The sequence below is a fragment of the Sus scrofa genome, chromosome 14, assembly GCF_000003025.6.
Source record: "Sus scrofa isolate TJ Tabasco breed Duroc chromosome 14, Sscrofa11.1, whole genome shotgun sequence".
Taxonomy (NCBI): Eukaryota; Metazoa; Chordata; class Mammalia; order Artiodactyla; family Suidae; genus Sus; species Sus scrofa.
The window spans coordinates 110,438,689-110,465,814 of record NC_010456.5 but is presented as its reverse complement, the minus strand read 5'-3'; the positions used below and the strand labels follow the sequence as shown (position 1 = coordinate 110,465,814).

The window sequence follows — 27,126 nt, the reverse complement described above, 5'->3', positions numbered from 1 at the left end:
GAGTGGGAAGAGGGCCTAGCTGGTGCCCCGAGCCCTCTCTTCGGTCCCTCGGATCCTTTCCTTTTTCCTTCTCTACCCCTGCAGCTCCAAACGTCTGGTGACTCTGGCCCGGGGACTTTCGCCTGCCTTTTTGCGCTTCGGGGGCAAAAGGACCGACTTTCTGCAGTTCCAGAACCTGAGGAACCCGGCAAAAAGCCGCGGGGGCCCCGGCCCGGATTATTATCTCAAAAACTATGAGGATGGTGAGAAACTTGTTTCCCACTCTTGCGGGGTGGGGGAAGTTTGGGGATTAGGAGTGAGCAGTCGGTGTGTGTGTGTGGGAGTGCAGATTTGGACGAGGGTCAGGTTGAAGCACTTGAAAAATTGGTAGCTAAGGCTAGGGGACACTGGAGCGTGGGACTCCTGACATGCTTAGGAAAAGGGAGCTCATCATGTTGTACTTGTTCAGGCTGCCTGCCTTCTTCTGGGTGGCTGTCTCAGAGGCCAAGAACTAGTAGCCAAAACTTCTGGCATGCTAGCCCTGGGGGAAGAAGGTTCAGTGGGTTTTTTGAGAAAATTCAGTCAGGTTCACAGGCTGCTAATGGATCAGGGTCGCTATTCCTTTTTCAAATTATAGAAAAAAAATGTCTTTTTGTTTTTCTTATTTCTTGCTTTCCTGAGATGAGGCTAATGGATGCTTTTAGCCTTTTTATGAAACCCATTCTGAAGCCTTCTAACCCTTTTTAGATTGGTCCCTTGTTTGGGAAGGTTTGAAAATCTCAGTGGGTTTTCCTTTAGACCACCTAATTTCTAATTTGAGAATCATATATATATATATATATTTTCAGTTTTAAAATGGACTTATAAATGCCAGCCTTTCCTGCCAGGGTTAGATGAGTTAAGTGTTATGCAGGCTTTGAAAACTCCAAATCCTATTCCATTGTGAGAGGCCAGTCTTTTTAGGTTAGAACAGTCTAACCTAACCTAAAATGAAAATTATATTTAAAATATCGTTTATGGGTTTTGGTGTTAGTATCTATGAAGTTTCTCTATGGGTAGAGGGACAGATTTTCAAATAGGCAAGATAGCAGTCCATGGGTCTTCAGCCACTTAGGTTGTTTAGATTGGATAGAAGAGGCATTAGTGTCCAGTCTTGGAGGGCTATCTCTGCCCTGCTGTCCCTTCTTATAAGTGAGCTACAGTTTTATTTTTAAAGAGCTTAGGGGCAGGTTCTTAGAGCTCCCTGGATTTTGTTACATCTTGTCCTTATAAATCAGCAAAGCAAGGAAATGCCGTTGTGTTTTCTGGGGCTTTCACTGAATGGGAATTCTGGAAAGTTAGGATCTATTTCAAGGTTGGCTGAGAAACTTTTTTTTTTTTCTTTTTTTTTTTAAAGTGCCGAACTGCAGAAAGAGGGCAAGGCTGAGGTTTCTTGAGTTTGAATCATGAGTAAGACTTACCCTTTTACAACATTTGCCAAGTGTGTAGGTGTTTAAGGCTACATCTTTTCAAAGGTAAATGTCATTGCCATAAACATGTGGATTGCAAGTAGATTTTGCTGTCACTCAGCATAAAATGCTGAAAGGTAAAAGATAATCCTAAACAGCAGCTCTGATGGTAATTTGACCCAGGGCTTTATAGCTCCCCGGGTCACTGTCAACTCTGTTCAGATACAAGAAGAGAGAGTATTAATGTTTTTCCTGATGAGACTGCTCTTCTTTGAGTCCGTTTGAACTACTTCCTCTTTAGTTTGTGGAAAAACTTGTAAGGAACCACTGTGGGAAAAGAGGACTATTAAAAGGAATTAGCCTTTTTCTCCCAAACTTATACCTAGGATTATATTACCTATTCATTGAGAATGCAAGATCTGCTTAAAATGAACGATACAATTTATTTCCCTTTGTAAAAGGAGAAAGTTGGCATCATGGAGAAAAAGGAAATTGGCAAAGGGCCTTGCCCCATAAAACTTCATAGAATTAAAAAAAAAAAATCAGAAATGGAAAAGATCTAAGAGGTCATCCTCAATCCTCCCACCACTTCAGGGGCTAGTACAGGATCATTCCATATGGAATCCTTTTCTTGTTTTGTCCAACATGGTATTAAATATCTCTAGGAATGTAGTTTTCACCACTCCTGTGGGAGAGAGTTCTTTTGTCCCATAGTTTTTTGCTGGTAAACTTCTCCAGTTTTCCCTGTATATTCTCCAAATATTTGATTATTTGATGATTATTCTTTGCATTTTTTAGACATTTACCTTCAGAATAATTTGTCATTTGTCTTTGGTGTTAGTGTCAGCTTCAAAAAAAAAAAAAAATTTCCTCATTGCTGTGTTTTATCTAGACTACCTGGATTTAATTCTTTAAAAACTTTCTTTAAAGTCAGTCCTTCCAGACACTAATCTGTTTTATTGCTTCTAGCTGAACTCCTTTTGATTTATGTCTCTGTGGTAATAAGACGCTCTGAACTATATCAGAATTTGAGGCCTTAGTAGAGTAAAAGAGAGTAGGAATGCCCTGTTTCTGCCCTTTGATGCTTACATATCCTTAAATCACCCATATTATCTTTGTTGGTGGATGTTGCATTGCAGAATTAAAGGCAAACATGGTTCTGGTATGGTCTCAGCAGTTTTGCAAACATTATACTTCAGCTGTCATTTTTCATCCAGTGATAACTGTCATCAAAATGAGCTTCTTAAAATAATTAGATCTTCTTGGTAAATGGCCCTGTGATAGTCACTTGAGCATAGGTACCTTATGTTTTTTAAAAAAGGTGTATTAGCTTAAACATAGTACAAAATAATAGTGTACATTTTGAATAATAAGATACACCTACTGGCAAATTATGAAACTGCTATAGGGAAAAGAATATGGAATTTGGATTCGGAAAGCCCGTGTTTCAAGTTTGGCTCTATCGCTTATGAATGTGTGGCCCTGGGCTTGCTACTTCTATATAATATATACGGATGATGATAATACCTGCTGTGGATTGCTTCTGTGAGAGTTCTGAGAGATAATGTGTATACAGTATTTTGTTAACTACGAAATACTGTATGAAGGCTAAGTATTTGTATTTTTATTAAAAGCAGCTTCAGAAAATTTATGGCTTAATATTTTAAAGTGGGATTAAGGAGTGAATAAGATGCAATGCAACCAAAGTTTATATAGAAGAAAGGGGATAGAATTAAGGAGTTGTTTGAGATGATTAAGATTAAGAGAATATAGAGGAGTTCCCGTCATGGCACAGTGGTTAACGAATCCGACTAGGAACCATGAGGTTGCGGGTTCGGTTCCTGCCCTTGCTCAGTGGGTTAACGATTCGGTGTTGCCGTGAGCTGTGGTGTAGGTCACAGACACAGCTCAGATCTGGTGTTGCTGTGGCTCTGGCGTAGGCCGGTGGCTACAGCTCCAATTCGACCCCTAGCCTGGGAACCTCCATATGCCGCGGGAGCGGCCCAAGGAATAGCTAAAAAAAAAAAAAAAAGAGAGAATATAGAGAGAATTGTCTTTAAGGAAAAGAGAAGGAGAATATAGGGTGGCTGTTTTTTTTTTTTTTTTGGTATGGTAATGAGAGAAGAGACTAATCTTTAGTTTTGTTTTATACTGACATTAAAATGAACTGATAGTTCCAGATTGAGTAAAGTACACTTTTCTGGTTACTTCATTTGTAGTGCACTTTGATCTTTTTTTGTTGTTGTTTTCCTCTGAATTAATAGTACAATTAACAAGTCATGTGGCTTTTCTTTTCCAAATATTTCTAAAGCTTTTTAATGCAGCTACCTTTTCTCTTTTTAAAGCCACTGCTAATATATCACTTTGGCAGCTTCTCTAGTTAGTCCTTTAATACAGTTACCTATTCCACCCTTTGCCTAGGCAACTTGAATTTCAAATATGGTCATAATACAGGAAATAAAAATAGGACTCTTCCTCATACTTTGGAATCTTACCCTCTGCCTAACTACTCTGTTCTGTGTGATATTATGCTTTTCCTGCTCCTAACAAAGAAATTTTGCATTAATCTTTTGTTCTCATTTATTTTGTTACAGTCTGCCCCTCTGGGTTATATATTCAGTGTGCTTTATTTGTATGCCTAGCTCTTTACTGCCATAGCCATATCTTTAATTAATCAAGATATGTACCATTTTTATGCATGTCAGAAGCCAGCTTAATATTTTTAAAATATCATATTTAGCATGTCATTTTTGCTGGAAAGCTTTACTTTTTGATTGCTTACAGAAATGCTCAAACTTCTCAACTTGGCATTCAAAGCCTTTTTCAATCTTAACTTACCTTTTGTACCCTGTTTTCGTATACTTTTTATTGCAGCTCTGCTTGATTTTCACTGTTTCCTTAAAGCATCTTTATTTCAGCCACTTTTATTCAGTCATTTCAGTCTCTGCTTTGATTGCCTTTTTCTTGGCTCTGTTCAAATCCCACCCTCCCCCCCACTCCACCCAATTCTTGAAGACCCATTGCAGGTACCACTTATTTTTCACAAGCCTTTCCTGAACAGCTCATTCCATAGTGATCTCTTCTTTCTCTGGAATGTTGAAGTTCTTTCTCATTATGTTGTTCTTTTTGGTCCCTTCTACCTTGCTTTGCTTTTTAACTTTTCTCATTTTATATATTCATTTTACCTTTCCACCTAGAATGCAGATTCTTTATAGGAAGGGACCATATCTAATTATTGTATATCCCAAAATATCTAGCATTGTGTATGACACTTAGTAGAACTTCAGCAAATATTTTTGGATACATACTAGTTTAAGGGCTTTTAAAGGCACTGGAAAAATGGAGGTGACCAATGAAGAAATGAGTAAACACGTACATAAAGATTCTGTTCATTTTTTCACCTTCAATGTATTTTCCCTTGAAGTCCAATAAAATAAGTCTTAATACTTATTTTAATGACACACTTCATTATTTTAAGCATGTACTCTTTATCTTTGGTAGTCTAAGTATCTTGGTTTCATACTATACATTAAATCAACTTTATAACCTGATTTAAAGGCTTAGCGCTCAACCTACACTGTTTTTTTATCTTTATTTTTTGTTTTTTTTGTCTTTATTTATGCTTTTCTTGCTTAACCTTATGTAATTTCTCTGCCTAATTTTCCAATTCTCAATTTAATAGTACCTTTTCACAAACCTAAATGGTTTTTTAGTCTTCATCTCCTGAAAATTTTCTCTTCTAAGAGCTCTGAGATCCTAAATAAAGAATGTGGAGTGTACCTTGTAGACTCTAAGGCACTGTACAGCTGTTATTATTCTCTTCCTTCTCTAGGAAGTTTTCTTAGTTTTAGTAGAATTGAGGTAGTTAATTCTTTATATTTCTATTCCATCAATCAAGACATATGACATAAGAACAGCACAACTGCCAAAATAAATATTTGCCTTGAATGGATTCACCTTTCACTATCTCACTTTTATTTTACATAAATGTTTCTTGAAATTCAGTTACACTTAACAAATATTTATTGATTAACTACTCTGTCTTTAGTTTCATGATAGACAAAGAATGGCAGATTATCAAATAAATAAAAGATATCCCATATCTACATTAGAGCATAACAGTGATTATTGCAAGATCCACTAATCATTGTTAAAATAAGTAGGCGAAGTTTAAGGCAAAACTGATATTTGCATGGTCTCAAAGCATCTCTCTCATAATATTAATTAATTATTATGATGGTTTTAACATATGGCCACCAATTCCTTGATACTTCTAGTAGGTGGAATTTCTTTCCTCCCTTTGAGTGTGGTTTGGATTCAGCAACTTGTTTCTAAAGAAGAGAGGCTGTAAAGGGAAAAATTGTAACTTTACAGTGAAGAAATTGTCAGATGTCATTTCAACAAAGTGATCAAGGTTAACCTCAGGAGACAGGTCATGTTGAAATCATGTGTTCCCTGATATCATGTGATGAGAAAAGCACTTTACCTTTGTGATATTTTCCCCCCAAATCTGTAACTCTTTGTAAATATGGGAAAGTAGTAGTCAAACTCAAACTGAAGGATAATTTACAAAATACTTGACCTTTCTCCTTCAAAAGACACTGTTCCTACTGTCAGTGTCCCTAAACAGTAGTCTAATAGCTTGTTAGTGGGGTAACATTTATACTGATAAAACTGAAGATTAACACAAAGACAATATAGAATGAAGTGCCAAGTGGAACGTAATAGTTTGCTAGGGTGTAACAGGAAAAGTGGAGATAAATGCTGGCCAGAATTAGGTGGGAGTTAGGTTGGGCCTTTTCAAGATGCATAAACCTTAGAGAGAGAGACAAGAGAGGACATTTAGGTCGAGGGAAAGAGCATGAGGTAAACCCTAAACATGTGTTTGGGCAGTAAAGAGACCACTCTGGCTACATAGAAGGTACATGTTAGAAATTACCTTAGTTCATGTTGCTAGAACCATATCAAGTTCTTTTTAGATTTTTTTTGTTTTTTGCTTTTTAGGGCCATACCTGTGGCATGTAGAAGTTCCTAGGCTAGGGGTTGAATTGGAGCTGCAGCTGCTGGCCTACACCACAGTCCACAGTAACACTAGATCCTTAACCCACTGAGCAAGGCCAGGGATTGAACCCGCATCCTCATGGATACTGGTTGGGTTTGCTACAGCAGAGCCATGATGGGAACTCCCTCAAATTCTTTTCAATAGAAGCCTATTTGCATATTTTTTTTGGTAATTCAGAAATGTTTATAATTTTAAAATTATGAAAAGTATATATTACAAATTTTTCTAAGAAAAGCTTGTTTTTCTAGAATTATATCTAATTTGGGTTTTAAGAAGTTCTGATGTATTTTTGTTAGCTCCAAAATATGTAATTAATTTTTTATTTTTTATTTATTTTTTTGTCTTTTTGCTATTTCTTGGGCCACTCCTGCGACATATGGAGGTTCCCAGGCTAGGGGTCTAATCGGAGCTGTAGCCACCGGCCTACGCCAAAGCCACAGCAACGCAGGATCCAAGCCGCGTCTGCGACATACACACAGCTCACGGCAATGCCGGATCGTTAACCCACTGAGCAAGGGCAGGGATCGAACCCACAACCTCATGGTTCCTAGTCGAATTTGTTAACCACTGCGCCACGACGGGAACTCCCAAAATATGTAATTAAAAAAGAAGAAAATACATTTGTGAGAGTAAAGGTTGGTTGGGTAAATCCAGATCAGATTGTATTTTAAGCGTAGTAAAATAAAATTGGCCCTATAGGAAAATAGAGGCTGTTACAAGTTCTTTTACTCCACTGGAGAGAGGAAGGAACATTTTCAGTATGGCCAGTGACCCTTGCCTTCTCCCATTTTCCTTTTCCAAATCATTGCACACATTTACATACTCTAGCGGAAGTGTGTTATAACTGCATTTGATCAGGTTTGAGTTATAAAGAATGTTTGAAGAAGAGATAATTATTAATTTGGTTCTTATAGGGTATATAAAAATAAAGGTTTTAGAATCTGCTTAGTAATTTTTGCTACCCTTCTTTCTTTTATAGAGTAAAAACAGGTTACTATTTCATAATAGTTATTCACTCATGAATTTACTCATTGAACAGGCATCTAGTTCCAGGCCTTTTGTTAGACACTGAGGCTGGGAAGATGAATGAAGTCCAGGTACAGCTGTCAGATTACATATTCCTGACCTCTTATCACTTCAGCAGCATCATCCAAAAGCAGTTTCTAGATATTTTTAGGCGAGGAAAAGCCTTCATTCAAAGGCCATCATTTGGCATTTCATGATTTGTCTGCCAGCAACTTTAGGATTTAATACAATTTAATATTGTATTAAAGGGTGTCAAAAATCATCTGAAGCTTTGTATATGTCTTATTCTGCTTTTTGGAAACAAAATGGATGCATTTTATGCAGTGTTTTGTAGTTTGGTACCTAGGTCCTGAGTGCTAGTTGCAGCTCACTGTACCCCTGTGAATTAAATGTGGTATCTCACAGAGATAGAGTTATCATGTCATTTAGTCGTAGTTTAGTCATTGTGGATCTGTAAAGTGCTGAAAGTGGTAGAGATCAGGAAACTCTGATCTGCTGCTTGTAGAGATGGCTTGAGTAACTTAAGTGAATCAGAAAGTCCAGTAAATAAACCTTTCAATCACAACCACATTTGTATAATTTACTACCTGGTTACTGGGGCCAAAGCTAATCCACAGAAAGTTGTGTGTTCTTGTGCAACACAAATTGTGCTGTTGTTGCCAATACCAAATACTACGATTTCTCTTGCCCTGTATATTTGCATTCTCTCTCTTGTTCTCCCAAGGCCTTCTGGTGGGATAGGTACCTCATGGAATAAAAGAGGTTTCTTTCAAAATTCCATGTTCAGCCTGCCTGTCACATGGTTTGTGCTTCTAGAGTCAGGAGCCTCTTCTGAGAATAGCTCATCAAAATGGACTAGACGTTAAGAATCTTTTTTTTTTTTTTTGTCTTTTCTAATGCTGCACCCACAGCATATGGAGGTTCCCAGGCTAGGGATTCAATCTGCGCTGTAGCCACTGGCTTACGCTGCAGCCACAGCAATGCAGGATCCGAGGTAGGATCTGAACCATGTCTGTGATCTACACCACAGCTTATGGCAATGCTGGATCCTTAACCCACTCAGCGAGGCCAGGGATCAGACCTGCAACCTCGTGGTTCCTAGTTGGATTCGTTAACCACTGAGCCACGATGGGAACTCCACATTAAGACTCTTAACTTCAGTGCTTCTTAGTACCTTTATCAAGTTTTCAACTGTCTCAGTCCATGAGGCAATGGATTGGAATTCTGAACAGTGTGTGTATGTATATGAGACAGAGAGAAAGAGTGAGAGAGAGAGTGAGAAGGAGAGAGAGGGAGAGAGGGAGGGGGGGGTAAAGAGAGAGAGAGAATATGAGAATGTGGGTAAGTGAGAAATTTTGATGTGTTTTATTTGTTGCACTTGTCCATAGTTGGTGATGTAGGCAAAATAAATTTACAGACTAGTGACTACTGCTGTAGAAGGTATAGATACCTTGTTGAGTTCCTTTGTCCTTTAGTTTCACGATCAGTTTTCTTCATTTTAGTACAGTGAAAAACAGTGTAATGTTGCTTAATTCAATAATTTTTTTTTAATTTTCAACAATTTCTAGCATATGCCAAGCTTAGTGCTAGATGTGAGCTACCCAAGAGGAATAGAACCTGAACTGTACTCTCTAAGTGCTCTGGTCTTATATAATCAGTAAGATTTCTCAGTGGTCTCCAGTATCATCTCTCTACTTGGGTCAGATTAATCTTGGCTGGTCTCTCCGCTTTGCTCATACTACACCCTCCACCTTGAACATTCATTTTCTGTCTTGAGTTAAAAATTTTACTTGTCCTTCAAAGCTCTGCCCAAGTCCTCTCTTTCATTAAGCCTTCTGCAAGGCCAGTCTCTCATTATCTAAATTTTTCTGAGGTTCTGCTCTGAATACTTGATATAATTTAGTCCAAGTGTCCCAGAATTTATGTTTGATTGACTTAAGCAAATATCATTTTTGTCTCTAGGAATTTACAATCAAAACATAAAAATCCATATAGAGATCATTATCATCACATGGCATGGAACAGACACATTAAGTCAAACAAAGTATTTACATTATTTACAAACCTTAGTGCATGTGTTTTGCTTTTTGTATGGTGAAGAATAAAGAGTGAAAAATATAAGCTGCGTATTTGGAAAGATGGGTACATATCTGTATCTATATGTTTGTATTGAGGGAGTTGGGGATTGAACCAGTACCTTACTTTTCACTTGTTTTGGAAAGGTAAAAATATCTCGAAAGATGAAAGGTGAGGTTGAAAAGCTGAGAAAAGTTAAATTGCTCAGATTTTGGGCATTATCTTTGAAATATTATGAAAGAATGAATGTTTCCCTTGCAGCTTAATAATATGATAATGTTACCTAACATTGTTGGGTGCTTATTATATGTCAAGTGCCATTTTAATAAATTTGCATAGATTGGAGTTCCCATCGTGGCTCAGTGGTTAACGAATCCGACCGACTGGGAACCTCGAGGTTGCGGGTTTGATCCCTGGCCTTGCTCAGTGGGTTAGGGATCGGCGTTGCTGTGAGCTGTGGCATAAGTTGTAGATGCAGCTTGGATCCTGCGTTGCTGTGGCTGTGGTGTAGGCTGGCGGCTACAGCTCCGATTAGACCCCTAGCCTGGGAACCTCCATATGCCATGAGAGTGGCCCTAGAAATGCCAAAAAGACCAAAAAAAAAAAAAAAAAAAAAGACCCCCCCAAAAAAAGAAAGAAATTTACATAGATTAACATTTAATCCTCTTATCAACCCTATGAGAAAAGTAGCATGATTCCCATTTGACAAATGGGAAAATCAAGGCACAGAGAGTTTAAAAACTTGCCCAGGCCATCCAGCTAAAGGGTTATGGAGCAGGGACTCAGTGACATCACTCATTAAACTCAAAGGCTTAAGTGGAACATCTGTTAATGAACTTCTCAAGGAGATTTTGGTACCAGTCTCCGTTTTTCTGCTAACTAAATGTGTTGTTGTGCAAGTTGTTGATCTTCCTGAAGCCTTCCTTGCCCATAAAATGAAGAAAATGGACCACACTGTTTACTTGTAGTATCTAAGATTCTGTGAGTTAAAGATATTTTCAATCACACAAGACATGCAAAAATAATAGCAATGAGAACAAGATAGTGTACATTCAAAGGTTAAAGGATATAGAACAAGCTGTAAGGGCTATAGGAGTTAAGAGAAGGGGGTTCAGAGAAGTGAGCGCTGGAGTGATCAGGACAGGTGCCTAGGAGGAGAGATCTTGACCTAGCCTTAAGGGTAGATAAATAATAATGCTGATAATGGCTACTGTTTGTTGAGTTCTTTTTTTTTTTTTTTTTTTTCTTTTGTGCCATTTCTTGGGCTGCTCCTGAGGCATATGGAGGTTCCCAGGCTAGGGGTTGAATCAGAGCTGTAGCTGCCGGCCTGCGCCAGAGCCACAGCAGTGTGGGGATCCGAGCTGCGTCTGCAATCTACACCACAGCTCATGGCAACGCCGGATCGTTAAACCCACTGAGCAGGCCAGGGATCGAATCCGCAACCTCATGGTTCCTAGTCGGATTCGTTAACCACTGAGCCACGATAGGAACTCCCTGTTTGTTGAGTTCTATGTTTTAATATGTTATCTCCTTTAAGCATTAAATCAGTCTAATAAGAAGTGTGTGTGTGTGCGTGTGTGGGGGGAATAGAGACTTGGAAAAGACATGTGACTTGCTAAAGGTCGTAAAATGAGTAATTAGTACAACCAGGATTAGAACCCAGTCCTGTCCTCTCTTCACCAGGCTTAGATAAGAGGGATTCAGTCTTTGATTCATTCACTGTTTCATTTATTCATCCATTAATCTATCTGGCACTCAAAAGCCATGTACTAAGCATTGTGGAGCAGTAAAAACAAAATACATGCCATATACCCTCCTGTTCAGAGGTCCCGTGGGTTAGGACACAAAATAGTTGTTAGGAAAAACAGCAAAAGAATAATCACAGAGAGACACATGAAGAATTGAGAAAGATGTCTTTCACACTTTGCAACATATTGAAAGAATAGAACAATAGCTGATCCAATATGGGATAGAACTTACTAGTTTCTCTGGGGAGGAGGTCTGTTTTGGAAGCAGATGCATTGAAAAAATTACCTGAAATGGATCAACAGTGTCATTGTCAACACCTGGGTGGGTTGGATCCCTGGCCTCAGAAACTTCCATATGCCATAGGTGCAGCCCCCTCCCCCAAAAAAAAACACACACAGAAAAAGAAGAACATTTGAAAAAGTTGTTGGAAAGTTACCATCAAATTGTTGGGCAATTTAAGAATTATTTTTATTTGTAGACTGGAACCATACTCTGCATTTTTCTTCTTTCAAATTCTGATACTAGAGAGACCTTGTGAAGTGTAAAGGGGATTGATAAGGGTAAAGTTTCAAGAAAACCCATCCATACCTCTCTTCCTTATCTTTCTCTTTGAACTGAGATTTTGTTAAATTTATGTAGAGAATACTTTTATAGCTACTTAAAATGAAGAAATTATGGAGCAAAGAGGTTATAAAGTCTGTACAAAGTCTTATATATATTTATATACAAGTGTCTGTGCTGGTAAGTGGCAGAGCTACCAGTCTCACTCTAAAGTTGGTGATTTTCACTTTTCCCGTTATAGCATACTAGCATAATGTTCCTCATTGCTCTATCAAGATAGCTTTAAAGGCTTTTGCTTGTGGGGGGTGGGGCGTTATATTAGCTTAAGTTGGATATGAAAGTTTGAGAATGGGGATAACTGAAAAGTATTGTATACCTCGTGGCTGCTTCCATCTGGTATGGGCAGTTATTACCTTCTATCTATTCTGTCACTTTTAAGGGAACTGAATTTTCTTTCTCCAGCCTCTCTTCTCCTGGCTGATTAATTTTTCTGAAGCTCCATGTTCTATCACTGCCTAGCTAGAAACCTTTAGGGTTATCCCTTGTCTGCTAACTCAGGTCCTCCTTATTCTCCTCCAGTTTGTTTCCAAGGCCCTCTCAAGTCATCCCACACACCTTGGTCAGCTTCTTCTTTCCTCCCCATAGGAACCTGAGTTTGTTTACAAGCAGAGGGTGTAACTTTCTGTCACAGAGCTCCCACTCACTCTGCTCTCTTAATTTCTAACCCTCTGGATCCCCTACTCCATCATCTGTCTGCCCACTTTTTATCCATTTCTGAATTCTTCCTGCCTTTCAAAATCCTGCTCAAATTTGTCCTCTATGAATTCTTCATTCTCATTTATTCATTCATGAAACATTTATTGAGCCTGAATTTCTAAGGCATTTATTGTGTAAAAATCTCTCTTTGGATTATTTTCATATTCTGCCTTATGTTCTCAGATATCTTTTTCTGTATGTTCATGTAGACTTAGCTCTATCCCTAGATTTTACGTCACTGTGAGAGTAGTGACTTTATCATTTCTGTTGTTTCTATAACATCTAGGTAGGGTGACTTTTGCCTAGTAGTTCTTCAATAAATACTTGTTGACAGATTATTTGTCATCTTTGGGGGTAGTTTAATACCCTAAAGGGTATAATCTTTCTCTCATTAGTTGTTTCTGTTTTCTAAAAATTTCATAGGATGTTTCTGGTTAATGCTTAACTTTTTTTTTTTTTTTCTTTTTTTGGGCTGCACCTGTGGCATATGGAAGTTCCCAGGCTAGGGGTCAAATTGGAGCTGCAGCTGCTGGCCTACACCACAGCCACAGCAATGCTGGATCTGAGCTGTGTCTGCAACCTAAACCACAGCTCACAGCAGTGCCAGGTCCTTAACCCACTGAGTGAGGCCAGGGATTCAACCTGCATCCTCATGGATACTAGTTGGGTTCGTAACCAGCTGAGCCACAGCAGGAACTCCAATGCTTAACTTCTTTATTCATATTTTTACCTTTAATGTTTTAGGCTTTTTATTTATTTATTTTAATTACCAATAAAATGCATGCTCATTAACATAAATTCAATAATACATATATCAGATAACCTGTAATCCTACTACATATAACCACTTTAACAGTCTGGCATGTATCTTTTTAGACTTTTTTCCCTTTGTATACAGATGTATATAAAATTTTAAATGTCTAAGTGGGATTATATTGTTGTACAACTTGTTTATCCAGATACCTTTTTAGTCAGTAATTATGATCTGTTTTTCAATGACTAAAGAATAATTCATATGTGGATGAGCTGTAATTTAACTATTCTTTTAACTCGTTGTTACTTTTTTGCAAGAACTTCCCTGTTTGCTATTTGTCTATAGTTTCTAACAAAGTAGTTCTGTAGTATTGTGTGTTTTTCTCCATACTCGAATTGGATCTAAATTATTTATATTCCCCTAACATCTTTAAAAACACCCTTAACCACTTTAATCTTTTAGTCGTAATACATTCTTTGAACAAATATCAAGAAAATAGCCATAGCAAAACAAACTCTATGTGTCAACGTACAGTTTTCATTAGTAAGACAAGTGCTCTGTAAAGTTTAGGATACCTGAGTTTCCTCATGGCTCAGTAAGTTAAAGATCTGGTGTTGTCACTGCTGTGGCTCTGGTTACAGCTGTGGCGCAGGTTTAGTCTCTGACTTGGGAACTTTGTGTGCTGCAGGCATGGCCAAAACCAAAATGTTTTGGATACAGGTGGAAAGTGACAATAAAAATATTTTTGCTTTTTGTTCAAATAGTATAGCACCATGTGATTTGAAAGAAAACCCAGCTGAGTACTTCTTAATTCTCTTTGAATGTCACTCATCTTCTTAAAGCTGCTCTGTGAATTTGAATACTGGTTGGCCAAAGAGGAGAGAGTTATATAAAGACTTGGCATAGTATTTTGTTAGAAACAGACTAAGGCAGAGGTAGCCATTTTTGAATAGCTCCCTAATCAGTTGTTTGCAGGAGAAAATAATCACACTTTATATTTGTAATGTGCTTTAAAGATTATAAAAACTTCCCTGACCCTCAGAGAAGCTATGTATATAATAAATTTATTTTGAATTTTGGCATTTCCATGTTATAAGTGAGAAAATACGCTTAAAAGATTTGCTCAAAGTAACACAACTTTTAAGTGGCAAAACTTGGATTAGAACTCAGTACCTCTGTCTTTAAGCCTGACACCTTTAAACAGGGTTTACACAGCTAATGATAATCCCTTCACTCTGTTTCAGTGAAAAAGTGTTCTGCGGTGGTGTGCCAGTCTGAAATAGGAAGGCTAGAATGGGTCTATCATTTTTTGTGAGAAGCTGTGTTTGCTGTGGGTGTACTGGGGGAATTCAATCTTGAATTCTTTTTTTTTTTTAAATATTTTTTTTAATAATTTTTTTTATTTTCCCACTGTACAGCAAGGGGGTCAGGTTATCCTTACATGTATACATTACAATTACATTTTTTCCCCCACCCTTTCTTCTGTTGCAACATGAGTATCTAGACATAGTTCTCAATACTATTCAGCAGGATCTCCTTGTAAATCTATTCTAAGTTGTGTCTGATAAGCCCAAGCTCCCGATCCCTCCCACTCCCTCCCCCTCCCATCAGGCAGCCACAAGTCTCTTCTCCAAGTCCATGATTTTCCTTACCCTAGGTTTGGAGTCCAATCTCAGAGAGTATGAGATTCAAGTGCTAAATCTCCAAAAATGGTATCCTGAAGCCTGTTGAGAAATTTGTCAATGCAGAATACTTCAAAAAGAATTCAAGATTGATTTTCTCAAAAAATCAATCTTGGTTAGATTCTAAGGTTAGAACCAGACCAGAGAATGGCACAGAGGGGACTTTTGAGAGCACTCTATGGATGCCAGAATCACTGAGAAGACTTTCAACAAAGAATTTACAAGCCTTTTAAGTACAGACATTCATTAGCTATGACAGTACACCCAGTGAGAGGGTTACATTTACCACAGAGGAGGCCCATAGGGAGTAAGCAGAGGAGCTGGAAATAGAATATGATCTTTTGGTGACATAGTCATTAAACCATGAACACTTTAACAAATGTTTGTAATCACCATTGAAATAAATCTTTGTGTATCTCTCAGTGCCCTACTAGGTACACTATTTTCATCTGGGTGGGTGTTTATTTCCTTGCAGTTGCTGAAAAAAACCAGATTGTGGACTTACTTGCCTGACCATTATGAATCCTCGTGAAAGAGTAGACTCCGTTTAAATTCATTGAGCTGTGGATTCTACAAGCCAGGCTTAGCCAAGTTTAAACCCATAGGTGAAACTATACATGTAATCTGAAACCATTAGAAAAATAAATGCTATTGTTTCATAGAACATTTGTAGAAGCAGGTTAATGGCACCCTAACCCAAAGGTCAGGATTTTCAACAACTTGCAGCAGAAAACTTACACTTATTAAATGTCTTCACTAGGGGTTTTAGTGTTAGTGGATGACTAGGGTCTTTTGTTTCTTCTGTTTTCCTCATGGCAATAAAGTTGAAATTTAGCAAGCTTTAAGAATGAAATTTCTCATAGAAGTTATAACCACAGGTTTTAAGTTTTCATCACCTCAGTGTGGAACAGAACAATTGAAAATTTGGGGGGAAGGGAAAAGAGAGTTGAGGACACATGTGTATGTCAAGAGTCAGTATAAATCAGGAAGGTGTGGTAAGGGGATTTCCTGTGTTACAGAACTGCTGAAATAGTGCTCCTCCACCCGCCATCAGTACATTCCAAATCAAGGTGCTGGTCTTTTCTGACATCTTGCAGAGATGGTGTGCCCCTTACCTGACACATTGTAGTTTCCTTGAAGCTTCAATCAACAGCTGGCTGCTAGGAGAACTCATTCTGGGGATAATATGTTCTTTGTGTCCTTTCTTTTGTACCTCATGAGTCTGGCAGGTGCCTATCTGTAGGATGTGGCCAGACGAGTACATTTGAGCCTGTTCTTTTTCACCCCTGCTGTAGAACAATTCATTTCCATGTTTCTATGTCTGATAAAGTAACTACCAATTAGTGAGCACTTATACATCCCAAATACTGGGCCAAAAGCTCTTTTATTTTTTTATTTTTTTTAATTTTTAAAAATTTTATTGAACTAGTTGATTTATAATATTATTAATTTCAGGTGTATAGCAGAGTGATTTAGTATTTTTACGGATTATACTCCATTAAAAGTTATTACAAGATAGTGGCTATAATTCCCTGTGCTATGTATCATTGTTGCTTATCTATTTTATTTTATTTAAAAAAATTTTTATTGTAGTTGATTTACAGTATTCTCTTAATTTCTGCTGTACAGAAAAGTGACCCAGTTATACATGTGTATACATTCTTTTTCTCACATTATCCTCCATCATGTTCTATCACAACCAAAAGCACTTTAAAAAATTTTTTTATTAAGTGTAGTTGTTTTACAATGTTGTACCAATTTCTGATGTACAGCTGAGTGACCCAGTCATACACACACACACACACACACACACACACACACACACACACACACACACATTCTTTTTCTCATATTGTCGTCCATCATGTTCTATCCTAAGAGACTGGATATAGTTCCCTGTGCTGTATAGTAGGATCTAAAGATGGTCAGATTTTTTTTCCTCACAACCCCTTGAGGCAAGTACTTACTGTCCCATTTGATAGAGGCTCAGAGAGGTTAGTCAATGATTCTGAATTCTGGCTGCATTCCTCTAGCTAGGGGAGCTTTAAAAAATATTGGGTTCTAAGCTAATTAAATCAGTCTCTGGTGGAGCCAAGGCATTGTGATTTTTCAAAATCTCTCCAGCTGGTTCTAAAGTGTACGCCAGGGTAAGAACCCTTGGGTGACGTGATTGGCCTTAGGTATTCCAGCGAGTCTGTTGTGGAGTTGAAGTCTAGACAGTCTGAATCTAGAGACCAGGCTTAGCTAACTCTACTGAAGAGAAGCTTAAACTTTAATGTGCATGTGAATCACCTGAAGAGGTACTTAAAAATGAGATTCTGCATTTCTAATAAACTCCCAGGTCTTGCCCATGTTGTTGGTCTGGGAACTATATTTGGAGGGGCAAAACTTTGCTACTAGTTATTAATATTAGTACTTAGGGTAGCCAGAATGGGGAAATGTTCACTGAAAGGCAGTAGCAAGATGGGGAGCTAAGAGTGGCTTTCTCATCCATTTTACTTCTGTGATGGTGGCAGGAATCATGGGCTGATTACATAAAGTTTTCATGGTTTTCCTAGGGCTAAATAACCTACTTCAGATGATTTCCCTATTCCTGAGATTCTTAGAAATTCAAGACTGTGGCAAAACTAGCAAAACCTCCCTTGTCAAGGTGTCTTCATTTGTTAGGTAGAGATGTGGGTTGTGATTGTTAAATTGGTCACCTTTTAAAATCCTCTTCTCTTCTTTACGGAAGCTGAAACAGGAATTCAGAGAGATGAGAAATTTCAAGAAATCCACGAATTTTCAATTAAATGCACAATAAGCACTTAACTAGATACCAGCATTGTGGTATGCTCTCCCAAGGGATACAAAAATGAATGGGACATAGTTGTTGCTCTGATAGAACTCACGTTTAACTGGAAAAAGTTACATATATGAGAGATAATGATATGGTGGAAATACAGATAGACAAGTTACAGAGGAAGAAGCAGTAAAGTTTACCTGAAGTAGTTGAGAAGGACTTCATTTGTATCACCATTATTATTTCTAATTGTTATAAATGTTATTATTTCTTATTATTGTGAATGTTTATAGGAGTTTACATTATTAGACCATTGCTGAGATTTCTGAATGTTTCCTTTCTGTTACACAGTGGTTTTATAATTTTGAGATTAAGCATGCAGATGATTTGCATCCATTACATGCATGAAAAAAATTGAGATTAAAAGCATTTTCTTTTGGAAACAATGTCAGTAACATCATCATACATTTATTGAGCATTTTGAAGGTGCTACAAGCATTGTCATATTTAATCTTTTTTAAAACACCTTTACTGATACGTAATTCACATTTGATTCAATTCATATACCATTTAAAGTCTACACTTGAATGGCTTTTAGCATATTCTTGGAGTTGTGTGACCAACACAGTCACATTTTCATCACTCCAAAAGGAAACCTGGCATCACTTAGTTATGTCCCCCAGTCTCTCCCAACTCCTAGATGGAGGCAACCACTAATATACATTCTGTCTCTAAGGGTTTGCCTATTCTAGGTGTTTCATATAAATGAAATTATACAATAGATGGTTCTTTGGGAATAATTTCTTTTTTCTTTTTTTTGTCCTTTTTTTTTACCATTTCTTGGGCCGCTCCTGCGGCATATGGAGGTTCCCAGGCTAGGGGGTCTAATCGGAGCTGTAGCCGCCGGCCTACGCCAGAGCCACAGCAACATAGGATCCGAGCCCCATCTGCGACCTACACCACAGCTCACGGCAACGCTGGATCCTTAACCCACTGAGCAAGGCCAGGGATTGAACCTGCAACCTCATGGTTCCTAGTCGGATTCGTTAACCACTGTGCCATGACGGGAACTCCTGGAAACAATTTCTTTAACTGAGCATAATGTGAAATATACATTAGTAGTTCATTTCTTTTTATTGTTGAATAATATTCCACTATATGGGTATGCAGTATTTTTTCATCCCTAAAAGATGTTTCTTTTAGTTAATGAATATGATGAAACAGTTTTGATACAATGCTAGATCGCTAGATTTCCCCTTCCTGCCTATTTAACTGCCTTTGGTATTGCTTGCTTTTTCTTGCTTTGACTGTTGCTGTCCCAATCTAGGCCATCTACTAAGGTGGTAGTCTCCTAATTGGTGTCAGTGGCCTTAATTTCTTTGAAAGGAAGACAGTAAACAGTTCTTGAGCACCTATTCTCTGCAAGGCACTTTAATTGTTTCTCATTTAATCCTCACAACAGCATTACCAGGCAGTTGAGGAAACTGAAGTTCAGGGAGGTTAAGTAGCTTGTCCTAGCTTTATAAGTAGGACTTGCCAGAATCAGTGCTTATGATTCTGAAAATCTGTATTTTTTCAACAATGCATGGTTGATTGCAGTCCATTTTAGAATTTTATCATATCTGGTTCAGTGATGAGGTTATGGTGGGTGGTCAAAAATGCTTATTTGTATGGAATTCCTGTTTTAACACTTAACCCTTACAGAGTTTAAAAACCAGAGGGGCTAATGATCCTCTTACTATAAAATAATAATGCTCAGGACTCACCCCACACTTCATCCTAGAGTAGATCTCTGTCTCTGGTATTTCTACCCTTGAGTTTGTGGTGGTGTTTTTCTAAATCGCCGTATATTCTGTGCCAAGCACAGGGCCTGGCATGTAGTAGGTACTTGATAAGTATTTGCTGAAAGAATAATGAATGGGTTAGATCGTGGTGGTCTGGAATCCATCAAAATAGTAAACAGAGGTCTTTAATTCACATGATTTGAGAGTAGTTGCCCTTCCAGTAGTTGTTTCTAGATCTGTGTTTGCAGTCACCATTAACCAAAAAAACCCTAGAGTCTACAGAGAATCTGTGAATATGATGTAATAAAATATTCACATGTAGAAAATAGAGATCTTGAGGAGTTGCAGCTTGCATATGAAGAAGGAGCCCTCACATCTTGAGAGTCTTGTTGTCTTAGAGCAAGCTTGTTTATTTAGAAGGAAAAAAGTGTGGAGAGAAACTAAAAACAGACAAAACATAAATGAACAAACTCTTAGTAATTGAATATGAGGAGGGGGTAGAATTCCTAGATTCTGTTCCCATCCTGGCACCTGATTTGCTTAGCTACTCTCAGCCCTTGGCTTGTTCCCCTAGTAGTTTCACTTGCTTTACTAATATGAGAGAGGGCTGTGGTGAAGGCATGGAAGTGAGCATTGTCAAACCTTGATGACATTGGTAGGCTGATGAGTTAGTACCGTAGAGATCAGTGTCATGCTCATCTTTTGGCAGTCATGGTTTATTGGAAATTGGAAGGGCTCTGGAAATAACTGTGAGCATAGTTGAAAGTCTTGAGAATGAAGGAATATAGGGTGGGTTTTGGTTTTACAAATATTTGAATTTAATCTCTTTTTTGGGGTTTTTAGTCATGGTCAGGAGTATTTGGAAATGAAGACATGTTATTATTTTATCTTCTTTGTTTGTAACTGCTTAATGTTTGGGAATTGATGAACTAAAGATACTGATTATGTGCCATTGGACCAATACCATTTCCAGTATAGCAAGGTCATTTGAACCAATTATAAAAGGCATTCCTTAAGAGATGAAATTGGATTATGATTTAGGGATTAGACTATGGGAGACAATCTGAGTGTTATTTGAGAAATAATTAAGGGGTTTGGATTTAATCCTTTAGATAACAGAGAATCAAGGAAAGATTGTGCCTAAGAAAATATGTGATATTTTAGAAAGATTTATTTCATTGCTCCTCACAGAATAGAATAGAACAGAGGTAGATTCCTAGCTGTAGAGGGATGAAGGAGGGGCTAATGAGTGAGATATCCAGGAGTGAGATGAGGACAGATAACATTAGTGAAGCAGTAGTGAGAAAGAAAGAAATAGTTAGAGAGTCATTACAAAGGAAAAATTGACAGGACATGGTAGTTGGTTTGATATGGATAATATCCTTTGCAATTATTTTGGGCTCCATTTCTAACATGAAGGGGAGTCTTTAAAAAAAAGATATTCACTAGGATCAGACAGTGCGTATAAATTGAGGGATTAATAGCACTGGCATGAGAAAAACTTAATTTTTGAAAACTTAGTGTAGAGTAGGTTTTTGCTGTCAGTTCAACTGGAAACAATCTCCCTTTTCACATCTTCCTTTTTTGTCTGACTTTTCTCCCAAAAGGCAAATAAAGCCAGACAATTGGATAGTTGAAGATGGGGTTAATTTTTTTCTAAGTATTAATTAGTACATGGGAAGAAAACACCTTTGTATTTCAGACTTCCCGCATATTTGTGACATGTCTCTGTGACAGTTATAAATGAAGCTAATTAATATACAGGGGGAAAAATCTTGCCTGTATCTAATCTTCACTCTTAAACCTGCCCTGTTGTTCTACAGTTATAATTCTTGGTTATAAATAGGGATTAGGTGAGTGAGTGAATGGCCCTCTTAATTGGCATCATTGTCATCATTCTTGTCATCAACATATAGATATTTTTCTTACCAATGACTTTTATTAAACATTTACTGTGAGTCAGACATTGTATCCACATTATACCGGTTATCTTATTCAATTTTCATAACTGTCTTATGGTGTAGGTGCATTTTTATTACGGCACATATGAGGTAACTCAGGCTCAGAGATTTTAAATAGCTTGTTCAAGATCGTATATCTGGTAAATGGCAGAACTAGGACAGGAACCCCAGACTGCTTTGACTCCAAAGCTCTATTATATACAATAAAATATTTCCAATTCAATTTCCAGCAGACATGTGGGGACATCAGTTTTAGAGCTAAAAATGAATTATTGTATGTCTTAAAAAGAAATTTGGTTATAGGGACAAGGAATTATTTACAAAATGTTTGACACCATTTTTCTAGATGTGTAAGACTTTGGTACACACTGAACACATTTCAGTAAGTCAGTAACTAACAGTAATGAGTTACAATCTGCCTATCACTTTGTTGCATACTGAACATATTTCAATAACTCAGTGACTAATACTGAGTCACATAACATACAATTTACCATCTTAGAACTAATGTTTGAATTCAGTAAAGTTGCAGAATACAAAATCGACATATTTTGTATTTCTTATATTTCTTGACACTGACACTGGACTATCCAAAAAGGAAATTAGGAAACAATCCCATTTACAATAGCATGAAAGAGAATATAATGCTTAGGAATAAATGTAACTAGAGAAGTGAAAGATATTTCAGTGAAAACTGTAAAACACTGATGAAAGAAATTAAGTTACAAATAAATGGAAACACATCCTGATTGGATATCTTAATATTGTTAAAATGTTCATATTACCCAAAGTGATTGAATGCAATCCCTGTAAAATCCCAGTGGTATTTTGGCATCTATTTTTATACAGAAATAGAAAAAACTACCCTAAGATTCATTTGGAACAACAAGAGACCTGGAATAACCAAAACTGTTTTGAGAAAGAAAAGCAAAGGTGGTAGCATCATATTGCCTGATTTCAAAATATATTACAAAGCTAGAATAATTAAAACAGCATGGTACTAGCATAGAGAGACATATGGACCAGTAAAATAAGATAGAGGGCCCAGTTATGAAGCCATGCATATACAGTCAGCTGATCTTAAAGAAGGGTGCCTAGAATATACAAAGAGGAAAGCATACTCTGTTCAACACAAAGTATTAGGAAAACTGTTAGGAAAACTATATCCATATGCTAAAGAACAAAATCAGAGCCTTATCTTACACCATAAAGAAAATATAAACTCAAAATGGGTTAGAGATATCAAAGTAAGACACGAAGGTTTAAAACCTGTCAAAACATAGTGGGAAAATATTCATGAAATTGATCTTGGCAATGATTTTATGGCTATAACATCAAAAACACAGGCAACAAAAGCAAAAAAAGAGAAGTGGGGCTACATCAAACTAAAAAGTTTCTGTAGAGCAAAGGAAACAACCAAATAAAGAGGCAGTCTACAGAATGGCAGAAAATATTGGCAAACCATATATCTGATAAGGGGTTAATATCCAACATATATTAAAAACTCCTTCGCTCAATAGCAAACCCACAAATAACCCAATTAAAAACAGGGCAAAAGGAGTTCCCATTGTGGCTCATTGAAAACTAATCTGACTAGGATCCATGAGGATGTAGGTTCGATCCCTGGCCTCACTCAGAGGGTTAAAGATCTGGTGTTACCGTGTGTTGTGGTATAGGTTGCAGATGTGGCTCGGAGCTGGCAATGCTCTGGCATAGGCTAGTGGCTATAGCTCTGATTCGACCCCTAGCCTGGGAACCTCCATATGCTGCGGGATGTGGCCCTACAAAAGACCAAAGAAAAAAAACCAAACTGGGCAAAGGACGTGAAGACGTTTTTCCACAGAAGACATACATATATCCAGAAGAGACACAAATGGTCAACGGCTATAGGAAAAGGTGTGCAACATTACTAATTATCAGGGAATTGCGTATCAAAACCATAATTAGATATCACCTCACACCTGTTAATATGGTTATTACCAAAGAAATAAAAGATAACAAGTGATGGTTGAGGATGTAGAGAAATTGGAACTTTTGGAGTTCCTGTTGTGGCGTAGTGGTTAACAAATCCAAGTAGGAACCATTAGGTTGCGGGTTCAATTCCTGGCCTTGCTTAGTGGGTTAAGGATCCGGTGTTGCTGTGAGCTGTGGTGTAGGTTGCAGATGTGGCTCGGATCCCACATTGCTGTGGCTGTGGTGTAGGCCGGCAGCAACATCTCTGATTCGACCCCTAGCCTGGGAACCTCCATATGCCACGGGAGCGGCCCTAGAAAAGGCAAAAAGACCAAAAAAAAAAAAAAAAAAAAAAAAAGAAATCGAAACTTTTGTGCACTGTTGGTGGGGATGTGAAATGCTGCAGCTGCTATGAAAAACAGTATGGAGGTTCCTCAAAAACCAAAAAAATAGAATTACTGTAAAATAAATAAAGAAAAATAGAACACTGTGATAACTCTTTTCCATGGTGGTTGTACCAGTTTACATTCCTACTAACAGTTTAGGAGGATTCTTTTTTCTCAGCACCCTAGCTGGCATTTATTGTTTGTTGAATTTTTGATGATGGCCATTCTGACCAGTGTGAAGTGATAACCTCACTGTAGTTTTGATTTGCATTATTTTTCTAATAATTAGCAATGTTGAGCATTTTTTCATGTTCTTTTTGGCCATCTATATGTCTTCTTTGGAGAAGTGTCTATTTAGATCTTCTGCTCAATTTTTTTTTAATTTTAATTTTAATTTTAATTTTTTTACTTTTTAGGGCTGTACCTGTGGCATATGGAAGTTCCCAGGCTAGGGTTCAAATTGGAGCTGCAGCTGCTGACCTGTGCCACAGCCACAGCAATGCCAGATCCAAGCCTTGTCTGCAACCTATGCCACAGCTCCTGGAACTCCAGATCCTTAACCCACTGAGCTAAGCCAGGGATCAAACCCACATCCTCATGGATACTAGTCAGGCTCGTAACCCACTGAGCCACAATGGACATTCCTTCTGCCCAATTTTTGATTGAGTTGTTTGTTTTTTTGATATTGAGCTGCCTGAGCTGTTTGTATATTTTGGAGATTAATCCCTTGTCGGTAGTATCATTTGCAATATTTACTCCCACTCTTTGGGTTGTCTTTTCATTGTATTTATGGTTTCCTTCACTGTGCAAGATCTCTTAAGTTTAACTAGGTCCCATTTGTTTATTTTTGTTTTTATTTCAATTACTCTACCAATCTCCAGCAGTCTCACTCCTGGGCATATATCTGGTGAAAACCATTATTCGAAAAGATACATGTACTCCAATGTTCATTGCAGCACCGTTTATATTAGCCAATACATGGAAGAAACCTATATGTCCTTTGACAGAGGAATGGGTATAGAAGATGTGGTATATTTATACAATGGAATATTTCTCAGCCATTAAAAGAATGAACTAATGCCATTTGCAGTGATACGGATTGAACTAGAGATTATCATGCTAAGTGAAGTAAGTCAGAAAGGCAAGTATCATTACGATATCACTGATATGTGGAATCTAAAAAAAATGATACAAATGAACTTATATACAAAATAGAAACAGACTCACAGATTTCGAAAACAAGCTTATGGTTACCAAAGGGGAAAGGTGGTGCGGGGATGGATTGGGAGTTTTGTGATTATGGTATCTCCTCTGCCAGGTAAGTATGGATTGGGAGTTTGAGGTTGGCATATGTGTACTATTGAAAATGGAATGGATGGTCAAAGGGGATCTGCTGTATTGCACAGGGAACTCTACACAGTATTCTATTATAATCTATATGGGAAAACAATCTGAAAAAGAAGGGTTAAAGGTATATGTGTAACTGAAGCACTTTGTTATTTAGCAGAAATTAATACAACATTGTAGATCAACTATATACTTCAATAAACTTTTTTTAAAATGGAAAAAATAGAACTACCATACCTATGGTAGTTCCACTTCTGGGTATTTATCTAAAATAATTGAAAGCAGGATCTCAAAGATATTTGCCCTCCTATGTTCATTGTAGCATTATTCACAATAATCTGGATATGGACACAACATAAATGTCCATGGATGGATGATTGGTACGTACATAGAATGGAATGTTATTTAGTCTTAACAAGCAAAGAAATCCTGCCACAAGCAATAACATGTATGAATCTTGAGGACATTATGCTAAGTGAAATAAGCTAGTCACTGAATGACAGATACTGTGTGATTCCACTTATATGAGGTATCTAAAAACAGTCAAACACACTGAAGCAGGATAGAATGGTAGTTGCCAGGAACTAGAGGAAGGGACATTGGGAGTTGTTATTCAATGGGTATTGAGTTTCAGTTATTGCAAGATGATTAAGTTCTAGAGGTCTCCTGTATAACATTGTGTTCATATCTGCCGTAACAATACTGGATTGTACAATTAAAATTTTAAGAGGATCTTGTGTGACGTGTTCCTACCATAATAAAAGATTTCCATCTTAAAAATACTATAAAGCCTTAAATGTTACTATATGAATATATTAGGGTTTTAAAATGCTCTCTATGACTATTTTTGACATCCTAACTCAACTGTAAGATCTATGAAAGTAGAGTCCATGTCTCTTATTTCTTCCATATCCTGTGCTTTTAAAATGATGGAGAGGAGTTCCCATTGTGGCTCAGTGGGGTAAGGACCTGAAGTAGTGTCCCTGAGGGTGTGAGTTTGATCCCTGGCCTCGTTCAGTGGGTTAAGAATCTGGTAGATGAAGCTCAGATCTGGTGTTGCCGTGGCTAGTGGTGTAGGCCTTACTGCAGCTCTGATTCGATCCCTAGCCTGGGAACTTCCATATGCCGCAGGTACAGCTGTAAAAAGAAGAAAAATGGTGAGGACTCACACTGTAGATGGGTAGATGATTAATACTTTGATTAATAGACAAATTTGGAGTTCCTGTCGTGGCGAGTGGTTAACGAATCCGACTAGGAACCATGAAGTTGTGGGTTTGATCCCTGGCCTTGCTCAGTGGGTTAAGGATCTGGCATTGCTGTGAGCTGTGGTGTAGGTTGCAGACACGGCTTGGATCCCGTGTTGCTGTGGCTCTGGCGTAAGCTGGCAGCTACAGCTCCAATTAGACCCCTAGCCTAGGAACCTCCATATGCCGCGGGAGCGGCCCAAGAAATGGCAAAAAGACAAAAAAAAAAAAAAAAGACAAATTTATTAATTATGGAGAAAGTAAAGACATTCAGACTGATGGAAACCAATATTTTCAAACATTTACTCTGTGCCAATATGCTAATTGTTTAGTAGTTTATTTCATTTAAATATTTATGAAGTTTTAGATGACGATGACGTCGATGACTTAACAAGAATGATGATATTGATTCTGGGGACAGTTAACATTTTTGTGTGCTTTCTGTGCAAAAAGTACTATGTACTTTTTAGATTTTTGCTCACTGACTTATCAAAATAACTCTGTGAGATAATTAAGCGCTTTTATTTTCTTAGTTTCTGTATGCGGAAACTGAGGCTTAATTGTAGTGATTTGATA

The 27,126-nt window shown here is 37.6% G+C and overlaps 1 protein-coding gene across 3 annotated transcripts in view; it reads left to right on the top strand.

The window, feature by feature from the left end:
- The window catches only part of HPSE2 (heparanase 2 (inactive)), a 704,554-nt gene that overhangs the window by 3,250 nt on the left and 674,178 nt on the right, over positions 1-27,126 (top strand). For all 3 annotated transcript variants that reach the window (XM_021072269.1, XM_021072270.1, XM_021072271.1), the window contains exon 2: positions 85-242. In XM_021072269.1, the coding sequence (XP_020927928.1) occupies positions 85-242 (158 nt within the window). The remainder of the gene's footprint in view (positions 1-84; positions 243-27,126) is intronic.